The sequence below is a fragment of the Cryptomeria japonica genome, chromosome 8 (genome assembly GCF_030272615.1).
Source record: "Cryptomeria japonica chromosome 8, Sugi_1.0, whole genome shotgun sequence".
In the NCBI taxonomy this organism is placed as follows: Eukaryota; Viridiplantae; Streptophyta; class Pinopsida; order Cupressales; family Cupressaceae; genus Cryptomeria; species Cryptomeria japonica.
The window spans coordinates 212,473,645-212,487,801 of NC_081412.1; the positions used below are offsets into that span (position 1 = coordinate 212,473,645).

Sequence of the window (14,157 nt, forward strand, 5' to 3'; positions counted from 1 at the left end):
TGTAGAACCCAATGCACTTCCACTCTCAAGCATTGGAGCGGTGGAAGGTGCACCTGTTTGTTGTTTTTGTCTTATTTAATAAGGACTGCAACTACATTGTCACCTCTGTTATGACCTTAGGCTCAACATTTGGGTATAAGGAAACATCACATCTAGCTCATCCACTACAATAGTCAGTTGCATTCACAAAGCTTAATTGTTCCTCACAATACTCTTGGTGCACAACCTTTGCTCAAAGGTACCATTAGCAACCAAAAAAGCAACATGAAGCAAAGATGGCTATTATAATTTTTTTGTATTAGAATATACAATTCCATGTTTGAGGAGCACATATTGCAATTCATTGGTAAATGCATTGATTAATGCTGAGAAAGGGATCAAGACACCTAGTTTGTATGATTTGAGTTGACCCTTGTTGGAGAAACATGTGAAATATACTAAGGTGATAGTAGACGATCAAAAAAGAATTTGGCTCAAAAAGAACTAGTCTCCTAAGGTGGCTGATTAGAGTTCTTGAAGGCCATTAAAGCCTCCCACAATGTCAAAAATGTTCAGGCATTATGCAATATGTTGGAGGAGATCATGTAAATGGGTGTAAACAATTTCATTTTTAAGTTGTGACTGACAATGCAATATGTGTAGCAATAGGGTAGATTTCTTGAGCAGTCCATGCTCCACTTGTTGCATCAATCTGCTATTTGAGGACATAAGAAAAATTAGATGGATGAAACTATGGTTGAGGAAGATGGAAAGATAACCAAATACATCTACAATCACCCTTGGGTGCTTCACTTGTTAAGTGACAACACCAAAGGAAAGGAACTTGTGCCATTTTCTTCCTGTAGCAGCAGTTTAAGATTCTAATTTTTCTTTTTTAGTCTCCTAATCTCATTAAAACCACTAATCAGCTCTTGTTCAAGATCAACCTCCACATTTTCTTCATCAAAGTAATCCACTTCTTGAATGTCTTCAACTGCCATGAACAAGATTTCATCATTCTGATTTTTTCTTCACTACTAGGAGAAGGATCACTGTCTTCCTTGGAGTAGAGACTTCTCTTAAATTTTCGAAACTTCCTTTCTCTTTTCACAAACTTCTTATTGTTTTTGAACCTTGATTCTTTTTCATCGTTGCTGTCATTTTCTATTTCATAAGGACACTTTGATGCAAAGTGACCAATTTTTCCACAGTTGAAGCACCTTAATGGCAGCTTGCCCTTGTATTTACCAGAGCCTCTTTTCAACTTCCTAACAAGATGTGCCGCTTCATCCTCAATGTCTTCTTCTGAACTCTCACTAGATTTTTGCTCCTTTTCTTCACCCTTCTTTGAAGCTTTAAAAGTTGTTTCCTTCTTTGATGAAATCTCAACATTAGTCCGCATTTCATATGCAGTCGAGATCCCATGCAACTTATCTAACATTAATTTGTCCAACTCTTCCATCTCCTCTATTGTTGAAACTTTGGCATCAAATCTTGGGGGCAATGACCTTAAAATTTTTGGAACCACAACTTTATCTTCCAATGTCTCTCCCAAACCCTTCAGAGAATTCACAACTTCATCAACTCTTAAGAAGTATGCTGCTATATTTTCATCTTCTCGCATTTTGAGATCTTCAAACAACATTCTATGTGTTTGTAATTTTGCATTCTTAACTCTCTCGTCCCCTTCATAGGCATTTTGCAATTTTTCCCACATAGTTTGGGCTGACTCATAGTGCATAACCTTCACAAATTCAAATTCAGACAGACCACACAATATTGCATTCATAGCCTTCGCATTGTTTTCAAAGGCCCTCTTTCCATCAGGATCTGTAGGTGGTTGAGAGGGTGGAGTATACCCATTAACCAAACTCATATAGACATCAAAACCAAGAGACATTATGTATGTTTTCATTCGAACACTCAAAAATGCATAGTTTGACCCATCAAACAAAGGAGCCCTATTGGTTGCTAAACCTTCTAGAGTACTCATTTCAAACAATCAGGATCAAATCTTCAAGCTTTTAAGCCTTGATAGAAGATGGCTGGCTCTGATACCAATTGAAAACAAACCAAGACTACTAAGACGGGCGGTGAATCAGTAGTTTATATTTTTAATAAATTTGATTAAAGAATAGACTTAAGCACATAAAACAAAGAAAACTCAGATTATCAAGTGCAAAACCCTTTCGGATAAAAAACCACAGCTCAAAAATCCTTCATTAAAAGATGGGCTCCAACACTATTACAGCCGTGAGCAACAACTCACATAAGAACACAAATCTGCTGCAAGGCACCAACCTATATGAGCACCAACTCAAACAAACAAGTACAGAACAATGAAATTGAAAGACTGTGCAAGCTATTGTTTTACTCAGATGTATGTAAAACACAAAACAAAAATCAAATCATAGACAAATAAACTTTTAGCACATTCTGATTTTGAGCATGATTCTCTGTGCACATTGCTTGAAAACTTTACAGAAGAACTGCTACACTGAACACAGTAGATAAGTTCTTTTAAACGTCTGCTAATCTCATTTCCATCTCCAACAAGTATAAGATAGTTATTTCTGCTGAACAGATGAACTCGCCTAACAGAGCTTTCAATGTCACTGAGAAGTATTCACGACTTCACTTAACACTGAGAAGTACTCATGACTTCACCTAGCAGCTCTCTGCAAATTGTACATCAAAACAGCTCCCCCCAAAATATACTGTGCATCAAAAATCTTTCTTACATGCAACACACAATTCTTCTTAAAAACACCATTATCCATGCCTTGACTGTGTATCGAATCATCTCAGAAAAATGTCACATAAGAGTAATAACTCAACACGATGAAATGCATGCTCTTTCCTGTCAGCCAACATTGACGTCTGTATTAACACCTACATTTTCTGAAAATACAAAAACATGAATACGGTTCTCATTCATACGCACAGAACAAAAATCACTCCCTTTTTATTTTTCAGCACACTCCAAATCGTTCAAACAACTCTTAATGAAAGTATTAACCTCTTTTACCATACAATCCAAATGAATCCTTAGACGCATAACAATTGTCAAACAAAGCAGAGACGTTATAACTACCAACGCCACTGATCATTCATAGCAAGAAATTACACCTTCCTACCTCTCTTAGTCATCAAACCCACTTTTTGAAAAATTTTGAATTAACCAAAAGGAAGGAAAGCCACCAAAACAAATATCGACCCCCTGCAGACAGGTAAGAACAAAGCGCTAAAAAAAACATTAGATTCTAATAGCTGTCAAAAGAGCATAACTGCAAGGCGATAGAAAAACTGAAATCGACTGCACAAGAAGGAACCAACTTCTCAGAAACTCCAGTTAGAAAACAGCTCTGTCATAACACTGAAAATAAGATCTACTTTCTGAAACAAGATGCCTAGTGTCAAATGTGACAAAGGCATTACACACTCAGCAGCATAGCTGGAATAAGAAACAACACCCAAGCATCCATCTGTGTGCTTAAGAGCTGAAAAACAGGGCCATATCAGAATTTCGTTCAAACACCAAGACATGACACAGCTGTAATGAATCAAAAAGAACATACTGAAGCTGACAACCGAAAATACATTCCAGTATTACAACAGAAACATCTCAACATCAATGACAATAAACTTCAACAATGACTCCAAAATGCCCTCTCTGCTTACATATTTCAAGAGAGAATAGATGCCTAATGTACCAATAGTTGCATTCTTCAATGTACTCTTATTGACGTGCAACATTAACTAAGAGACATTCTAACAGTGATTGGGAAATTCAATTCATGACTGAAAATATGTGAAAGCAAATAATATTCAAGTGTTAAATCAAGGATTCAAAGACAAAATTGTCCAGAAAAGGGAGAAAAACATGGCTTACTTTCAAGATCCTGAACAAGACTACGAAGTTGTCCACACTCTATGTCCAAACGTTGCTTTGCCTCTGCAACAAATGAAGAGGGATACATTAAATGGACTCATATACAGTACATCCAATATGGTCAATATAAACACGTATGCCTAAATTAACCTAAAAATGAAACTGTATGCAATATTAAACAACATATCCTTAAGCATGTCACAAAGGCTGCCATAGCAAAGGAAATCTATTTATTTTTTTAACTATGCTTTCCTAACAAGGCAACAATTTGCTTTAGAACGTGGCTAAAGTTTTTATATAAAATAATAAAAACACAAATGAAAATTAAAAACAGCATCCTTGCTATAGGGCTTTCACAACTCTTTTTATATCATAAATTTCTTTGAATGATAAAAAGCATGACATACAAGTATACACAAGAAAGAAGAAGGCAGAAAATTTTACAAGCCAAAGTTATGAGACAATGAATGGAACATTATTTACACAGAAAATGACAAAAACATTTCAGCATCCAATTTATTGTGATAAGAATTTAAGAATTTGAACTCTGCTGTTATTAATTATCATGAACCTCAATTAATCTGAATTGAAGTTGATAAATTTCTTGAAAACAAATTTGTCTATAAAATTTTGAAATGTAAATTCTGAGCTGTGAAAGGAAACAGATTTATGAAGTAAGATTTTTACTAGGAACAGGCAGTATAGCTCTGTTAAGGTTGCAACCAATAAAAAGAACAGTTCAAGCTCACAGGTGAGTTACTCTCAATTTTGAAGACAACCAATCTTCAATAGGTTAAAGATCACATATTTCCATTACAAATAATCATGCCCTTATTACAATATATCTTGTGATATTTATAAGCAAAGCAAAAAGGCAACCTTTTCTTTACCCTAAAGCAATCATTGCTCAAGTCTTCGAATAAATAAATCCTTGCTTTATTCTATTTAAAGAGCAAATCTATCTGTAGCCTTTCTACTCTTTATTTGCTTTACTCTATTTTCCTTGGATACACTTGTATTTTCCTTTATATTTCCCATAAAATAGCTTTATGCTTCATTACCATACTATTTATTCCTGCCTTTTGCTAGGATGGCTTAGGTCTCCTGATATTTTTTGGACATGCCCATTCAAAAACTTTTGACAATGGACAACATATTCCCCTTCCATCCCAAAATCAAAATGTTTTGGGCATGTCCATTTTTGTATGCATTCATCCCATATTTCCATTACAAATAATCATGCCCTTATTACAATATATCTTGTGATATTTATAAGCAAAGCAAAAAGGCAACCTTTTCTTTACCCTAAAGCAATCATTGCTCAAGTCTTCGAATAAATAAATCCTTGCTTTATTCTACTTAAAGAGCAAATCTATCTGTAGCCTTTCTACTCTTTATTTGCTTTACTCTATTTTCCTTGGATACACTTGTATTTTCCTTTATATTTCCCATAAAATAGCTTTATGCTTCATTACCATACTATTTATTCCTGCCTTATTGCTAGGATGGCTTAGGTCTCCTGATATTTTTTGGACATGCCCATTCAAAAACTTTTGACAATGGACAACATATTCCCCTTCCATCCCAAAATCAAAATGTTTTGGGCATGTCCATTTTTGTATGCATTCATCCGCAATGTTCCCCTATCATCCCTTCCACTGTCAAATACTTAAAACACACAAAAATGGCCCCAAATTAAAAACAATTCTATATATGTAATTCTACTAAGTGCCATAAATTTTGAAGTCTACAATAGCTTGGCAATTTCAAGACTTTATTGCACCACCAGTTATACACTTGAAATCTTAAATCTTTCCATCATTGGTTATAGCAACTGGCTGCAAGTTCGCAATTGTAAAACTCACTTCTATATTTGTCTTTTGAAACTCGTTGGCTAGAAATTTGCAATTCTGAAAGTCACATCTAATAATATCTTTGCTCATCAAAAAAGCTTAAGGACTTAGGTATTCATATTGATATTTATCTTATTTTCACATGCACCTGCAGGACATGGATCTTAATGAAGTTCTGAGTGAAAGTGAAAAATACGGCATATGCTGTGATTAACTGCTGACAATTCCTGGGCAAGATCATTTAAAATATCATATTATGTCATTATGATTATTATATGGTTATGGGATCCATAGAAGCAATAATCTCTTAAAAGTGACAAGATATATCTATTCTCGCTCCCCACACCAAGTTTTTCCCTGAAAAAATAGTGATAATTTGAAAAAATCAGTCAAACAAGATTTTGAATGATAAAATTGCAAATTAAATCGTGAATGAATCCCAATAAAATGATTAAAAATTAAGCACAATGTATATACTTTTAAAAATAGAGTTTATTTTCACTTTAAGCTATTATTATTTAAATTTTTTTGTATTAAGCATCATATAAACAGCAGTTACAAAATTCGAGAGTCTTGGCTGGATACCTTGCAGTCAGCTAAAGAGTTAAAACATAAATTGCCGGAGCTATATCAGGCGGGATCACGAGTCATGATATAAGATCATATACATTGGAGCTGAGTTACAAAATTACACAAAATGAGAGACATATCAAAATGCAACATAGGGTATACAGCTAGCTAAACACAAAGGAGGAATCAGGATCATTGTTGTCACCCACGGGGGGGAGCCATGCAGTCCAACCTAGCTCTCCCTCGCACCAGACCAGCACATTTCCTTTGGCAAATTGATCTCTGAAGGGGTGGGAGGGTAGTCCTTCCAGCTCCAGCTCAATGAAGTCTTCTCTCTGTTGCCGTGCCTCCATCTCTTGCATGAATCTCATCAGCCCCTGTTCAAAATGAGTCTTGTTGCTTCCCATGCGATCCCAAGTGAAGCCATGTGAGAGCTCTCTAATGAATACTAGGGCAGTTCCATTCTTTAGCCACCTGTCAAATTTGTCTTCCTCCAATCTTAGTATCATTGTGACCTGCATAGCAACAAGGTAGCGGATGAGTCTCCTAAGAGACTCAGTGAGGTTCCTACTCTTTCCATTAAACACATCATCATTCCTAGATTTCCAAATGATCCACAAAATTTCCAAGGAGAGAGCAGACCAAAAAAGATTAGCATATTTCTTGCCACCTCTAACATAACCAAATACCATCTCATCAACAGAAAACAATTGTTATTAAGTGAGATACCAAACAGATTCCAGACTTCTTTGGCAAAATGACATTCAAAAAAAATGTGGTATACTGATTCAGGGATACGGCAAAGCTTGCACAGTAGGGGATCACCGTTGTTATCCTTAAGTGGCAGTTTATGAAGCAGGAGTCTCCAAGCAAAAAATTTCTTTTTTTGGCTCAGTCGGGTTAGACCAGAATCTCGAGAGGCTAGCATGCCATTTTTTTGTATCCCAGGAAAGGTTCCAGGTGCTGTTAAGGTGCTCAAGAATATCCACAGAGTCAGAAAGGGCAGAGTAGATCATTTTGGCCTTGGTTAGCGGGAGGGGAGAGCCATCTATCCAGCAGAGGGAGGCTAAAGGGGAGGGTGAGGAGGGGTTCGGAGAGGGCGACGAGGGGAGCAAGTGCAGACTAAAGGACGTTGTAGGTTCTGGCTTCGGAGAGGGGAAGGTTGAATTTGGAGCTGAGAGTCTCCCAGGAGATCAAAATGCCATCTTCCAGAATGTGTTCAAATGTGACCAGTCCTTGATTGTGCCATTTCAAGGCAGAACATCCTTAAAGATAGGCTAGTTGTTTCCCATTGTGTAGAGCATTCCACCATATAGACCTTCCCAGATTGAGAGAGCCCTTCTTATCTAAAACGCCTTTATTGTTGATGTATTGTCTAACATGGTTCCAAGCCTTCCATATAGACTTGAAGACTTCTAAACCCGCAGGGGAGACCTCAAAATTCCCAGCAATCAAGTCTCCCATGGGAAGGTTCTTCCACTTTTTCACTGTTTTGGGGGTGGAGCATTGAATATTGTTTCTAACAAGCACTTTCCAGGGTTCGTTCCCATCAAGGGCTTTACAAATCCATTTGGCAGCCAGTGCAATTCCCTAGAGTTTGAGGTCTTTGAGGCCCATACCTCCCTGCAGCTTAGATCTGATACACCAATCCCATTTGATAGCATGTTGCTTCCTTCTGCCCTTCCCATCTGACCAAAGGAAGTTCCTGATTTGTTTTTGTATGTAGTTGAACTGGTAATTGTTGAATAACCAAGCTGAGGAGCAATATATGTTATATGAGGATAATAGTTTCTGACAGACCTGAAAACGACCTACTAGGGAAAGGAAGTTCCGGTTCCATTTAGTGAGCTTCTTATCCACCTTATTTCTAAGCCATTCCCACATTTCTTTCAAATTCGGGGACACAGAGAAGGGAATGCCAAGGTATCTGATGATAGTAATCGGACCTCCGCACTTCAGATCAAACTTAGACAGGCAAATAGGAGGGGAGTCAGTCCAACCTAACAAGGTAGATTTATGAAGGGCAATTCTACTACCTGAGGCTTTGCAGAAGATTTCAATGTTGTGAAGAAGATATGTTAAATTTTCCTCATCCAGGGAGAACAAAATAGATGTGTCATCTACAAACTGGATATTGATGATTTCTTCTTTGGTAGGGAGTGAAATTCCTTTGACCCTAGGGGATAAACTGACGTCCTTTAGGATATAGTGCAAAGCATCCATAGCCAAGACAAATAGGGCCAGGGCAAGTGGACACCCCTGTCTAATTGATCTGGAGAGGGTGTTGTTGCCAGATTTTAATCCATTTACATCAACAACTGCATTGGCATCACTAAGTAGTGTCTGAACAATCTTGCAAAAGGACTCCGAGAAGCCCAGACTAGCTAGCATCTGATTTATGAATCCCCATTCTATCTTATCATATGCCTTCTCAAAGTCTATTAAGAGCATAGCCCCATTCTGACCGGAGACCTTTGCCCATTCAAGTGATTCCCAGTAGGTCACCAAGTTCTCAAGGATATACCTGCCTTTAACAAAGCCTGTTTGGGTAGGGCTGATTATTTTTGGCAGGATTCTAATCAACCTGTTGGCTACTACTTTGGCCAGTATTTTATAAGATACATTTAGTAGCGTGATAGGCCTCCAGTTCTTAATCAAAGTCTTGTCTCCCTCCTTAGGGATGAGCTTGATAAGCCCTTGGTTGATCTCTTTGCCTAGGGTTCCTTTGGAGATAGCCTCTAGATATAGGTCGTGGAGGTCTCCAACAATCCATCCAATGTTTTTCTTATAGAACTCCACTGGGAATCCATCTAGTCCAGGGGATCTGTCATTGCCCATAGAGGAGATGGCCATTGCAATTTCCTCTCTTGAGATAGGGCGCCCTACCAACTCAAAGTCCTCAGCATTAAGTTTGGATGGGGTCAATTGCTTAATGAGCTCTCTAGCATGTCTATGGTCGTCATTTACTTCATCTGAGGTAAAAGGCTTATGGTAATAGTGGGAGAAGCATTCTACGATCCCCTGGGAGTCTGTGATATGAGTGTTGTTGTCCCATATAGCATTGATGTTCTCTTTAGCCTCCTTAACTTTGAGCATATGGAAGAAGAATTTGGAGCCCTTGTCTCCCGAGTCCAACCAATTTAGTTCGGACTTGGTTTTTAGCCCTTTAATTTTTTGATTCTGAAACTTCCTGAGGTGATCTTTGATTGTCCTCAGAGTGCAAGTAAGATTTTCATCATTAGGGGAGTTCTGAAGATTCATTTCCGCAGTACATAGATCCTCCTGAAGTATTCTTTCTATCCTCTTGGCATCCTTGGCCTTCTTTTTGCCCACTGTTTGACAAAGGATGGTCCAGGTTTTAATGTTTGTATTCCATTCATCTATTCTAGAGAGCTGGTTCATATTATTTTTGATAAACATTCTGATAAAGGCCAGGGCAGAGCGGAGGTCCTCATCTTCTAGGAGTCTAGTACTGAGGATGAATGAAGGAGGTCTAGAGGAGGTGGGGGGAGCAGTTGGGGAGAGGTCAATTCCCATTATTATCGGGTGGTGATCTGACAGGGTAAATGGGGAGACAATATAATGATTTCCATTAGGGCCTTTGTCAATTTCAAAGTGGCATTTATTGAAGTAGATTCTGTCCAATCTGCAGTAGATCCTTTTATTCAACTGTTGATAGTTACACCAGGTGTACCATATAGTGTTCAATTGGTCTTTTCTTCCAACAATAGGGTCAAAAAGGTGCAGTTTATTAATCATTCTATCCCATTGAAGCCTTTCCATTCCCTTCCATTCAAATTTGTTGCCACCTTTTTTATCACTGGCAGATTCAACCATATTGAAGTCTCCCCCAATAATCCAAGGAATATCCTCTAGCCCTGTTAGCCAGTTCCACAGTTCTCCCCTTTCTCTGTAGTCATTCGGGGCATAGATAGAGCAGATTCCAAACCTCTGGTTCCCCATTTGAATAGAGACCCATATAGCCCTAGCACAAGGGGATTGTCCCCAGTTAACCACTTTGTTGGCCCATTTAGGAATAAGGAGTATGGCTGAGCCTCCATTTCCTTTGGTATGGTTAGTGTTAAAAGAGGTAGCCTCCCTCCAGATACATTTGAGACCAATTTGCAAGGTAAAGCCCACAGCTTTTAGCTCCTGCAAGAGGAGGCAATCCATATTCTTATGTGCATTAAGAAATCTCTTTATGATGTATTTCCGATCAGGGGCCTCAAGGCCCCTGATGTTCCAAGATATTATTTTCAACATGATTCACCTGGTTGGGGTAGGTCAATTTGGGATTTAAATCCCTCAAAACACTTGGGCCAATCCTCTTTGTTCGCTATATTGTTAGCATCAAATGCAAAGAAGAGGAGGGTCTACCTCTCTTTTTCCTTGCCTCGGAGATTTGTTCAGGACCTAGGGATTCCTTCCTGTTAGCACCATCCTTACTATTCTTAGGAGATCTCTTCCTCCTAGTTTTCCTGTGTTTAACCATAGTAAATCCATCTTGAGTATCTGCCAACCCTTGTTCAAAGTTGGTGTTCACAGGAGTGAAGGGGTCTACGCTGGTCTCCACACTTTGAGTGGCAGTTGGCTCTGCCTTCAGAGCAGTAATAGGGGTGCTAGTAGTATAAGAGACATCACTAGCAGGGTCTCTCCTAGAGGCCTCTAAATTATCGGAAGCATTTGCTGGGACCTCCTCTCCATGGTAGGTCTTCCCCTTTCCCCTTGCAGGGTAGGGGTTTTATCAGTATTGAGTCCATTAAGTTCTTTGCTAGTGGGTAGTTCAGGGTCCTAGGCCAAGGCCCTGTTAATGGTATATGTTATAGCTGGAACACCCCTATCCATGTCCTCAAGGTCAGATAACTGGCACCGAGAGGCTTCAATTTCCAATTTCTGATTGAAAAGATTTTGCTCAAGAATTTTCCTAGCTTCAGCTGCTTTTCTCAGTTTTTCCATCACTAATTGTTGGGCATTAAGGGTCCTCGGGGTTGAGAGATGAGCAGGGGTATCAACAGATTCAGTGGGATTAAAGGAGGATGGGTAGCGGCGAGGGCTTCCTTGATAGCATTGTTGTAGTTAAGGATGGAGTTAGCCATCGAGGGGGCCGAGGAGGAAGGGGGAAGGTTGTGGGGGAGCGGAGAAAAGGCAAGGGGGGGGAGGGACTAGAGGCCCAAGTCTTAGACTTTGAAGGTTTATCTGACAATAAGGAGCATTTACTTCTAAAATGGCCACTAACCTTACAAAAATGGCAGGCATCAATTCCACCCATATACTCAATTGAACAGTAAGTTTTATTGTTAAGGCGAATAACAATTTCAGCACGGTATACCATACCTGGTTTCAAGGCAATGAGAAGTCTAGCATCAAGATGTGGGAGTACCGAGGGAGAAGAGTCGATTTTTACAATTTTCCCCAAGGGTTCTGCAATTTTGTCAACACAGGACCAAAGGAAGGGCGGGACATTCTTAATAAATATCCATTTCGGGCAGGAAAGGCCGAGAATTTCATCATTACAAGCCTCAGGGTCCCAACAAACAGCCCTAAAAGACGAATTCCCAACCGACCAAAACTGCTTATTTACAATTTTGCTTTGGCTTTCCTTATTGTCAAAGAAAATTAGAAACAAACACTTTTGATTCATTCTACAAAACAAAAAGTGAAACCCTAGTTTATTGACCCACACATCTTGCAGCCATTTATTCATATATTGACGAGATGGTAAGTTATTTACATCAAAGGCAGCGAAAAAAATTGCTGAATCCCTAAGTCTAGAAATCTCAGAAGAAATGGCAAAGAGCATTGAATCGTTAAGTTTAATGGTGATGTGTTTGGATGGGTAGACCTCACCTTGTGGTCCCACGAGATTGGCTTCATCTTCATGGTGGAGAGCGGCTTCGAACTTTGCATCTTCAAGGAATGAAACCCGCTTGGCTGAAGGTTTTCCGTTGCTCCCGACCATTCGCAGAGGAAAGAATGGGTGGTTTTAGGTTATTGGGGTCACCTTTATTCGGCTCCATTTATTGCAGGGAGAGTAATAAATGTTTCAAGGACTTCCCAGCAAGGCCAAGGAGCCCTCGCACGCAGTGGCATCCTGCAACCAGCGGCACCACCGAGGTTCGTGCCCTAGTTGTAGAGCGCAATCAATTCAAGAACCCTAATAGCAATATTCAAATATATTCATTATTATTTAAATTTTTAAAATATTAATTTTTTATTATTATTTTAATAGCCATCCCCAAAATCCAGGAAAATTTTGAAATCCCTGAAACCCTGCCCCCATGTCTTTGGAACTCAGAGAAACACTGATTTTTATAAAGATAAACTGGATGCGTTTCAGAAATGTGAAAATATACCATTTATTATCCCACATGCCAAGACTAATGGTAACCAGGAGATAGTCTAAAGGTATGATCATGATGTTCAAAAAACATAAAAGAGCATTGACTACAGAAACATTGAAAAGTATAATCCCTGTCAAGCACTGAAAATAACCATATCAATCTAACATCTACTAAAGATTAAAATTGTTACAAAAAAAAGCTTTTGAAAAAATATTTTGGAACTGTCCATGATCCAAACTACATGATAAAATTCTGTTCGAAGGGTGGAATTCAGTAAGGATATTCCTGGACTCAAATAAGGGGGGCAGGGCATTACTACAATGGTAGCTATCTATAAAATGTGAAGGCGAACATTTGGTGATAGGAGTGAAAGCCTCCTACCATTTTTACCAATGTTACCCAGGTCAACTAGGCTATCCAAGGAAGAAGTTTCTCCTAGAAAGGGCTGCTAAAATGCTCATTTTTCACTGAATCACCATCAAATTAGGGAAAGAAAAACGATTATGCTGCCAGTGATGAAACCAGCAACCTGCTGAGGCATTAGAATTGACCTACTGCTGTGTAGTATGTACCGGACAATTGTTCCTGGTGCTTGCCCATGAGAGCCACATCATCTTCTATCTGTATAGCCAACTGGCCTTTGAAGGCATGTTACATTGTCCTAAGCTGTGCATGATGATCATATGGCTTCATACTTTTGCACTTGGGTCTTCTCTGATAAACTCTTAAATCCTTCTGAGGAATAAAACAGCATTTGCATTTGGAGGAGCTTGTGACCTGATTCATAGCAATTACCTGCAGGCAGGGGCTGCTTCTAAGGCCCACAAGAGAGATGAGAAGCTTAAAGGGTTTGATAGATGCCTTAACACCTCAAGTTGACACCCTCAATGAACAATCTTCACAAGATTGCAAGCATTCAAATCCAACATAGAGTTTGTTCCCTGAATGTTAAATCTGTTTTTTGCAGTGAAGGCTTCATTCATGTACTCTATACAGGAGAAATTAAAAAAACTGGGTGGAACAGCTGGAGCTGTCCTCAAATATTAAACCTGCATGGTATTCAAACACAATCTCATCCACCTTAGGAAACCAAAAAACCAGCAACCACTCCCTGTTACCACTCTTTAGCTTTTTACTATATTTTTGTACAGCCTACATAAATATTGTTTAACATAGGCCATGTTGTGACATCAGCTGGCTTTCAAGGATCTTGAAATGGCTTCTTGTCCTATATATGACACTTTGGTCAGAATGCATGATTTCTTTTTGCTCCAATAATATTATAGTAGCCTATTTAAAAAAAGAACAATATGGGTTTCAATGTCGTAACTCAGTCCAGTTTTACATCATAATAATTAGTTAGCCAAAATGTGTACCCTTCAGCTATCTACATATCCACTTGCACTTGCAATTAGAAATGAATAATCATCAATAAGGGATTTGTTTTGATGGAAACAACATAAAAGATTTTAAAAGTGAGCACAAAATGATAAGGTCAACACAATTGATGAAAATTAATATT

General features: G+C 38.7%; 1 protein-coding gene across 1 annotated transcript in view; it reads right to left on the bottom strand.

The window, feature by feature from the left end:
• Positions 1-14,157, bottom strand: part of LOC131067823 (alpha-1,3-mannosyl-glycoprotein 2-beta-N-acetylglucosaminyltransferase) — a 127,172-nt gene that overhangs the window by 69,841 nt on the left and 43,174 nt on the right. Inside the window, exon 4 of the mRNA XM_059209559.1 lies at positions 3,872-3,934. Within this exon, the coding sequence (XP_059065542.1) occupies positions 3,872-3,934 (63 nt within the window). The remainder of the gene's footprint in view (positions 1-3,871; positions 3,935-14,157) is intronic.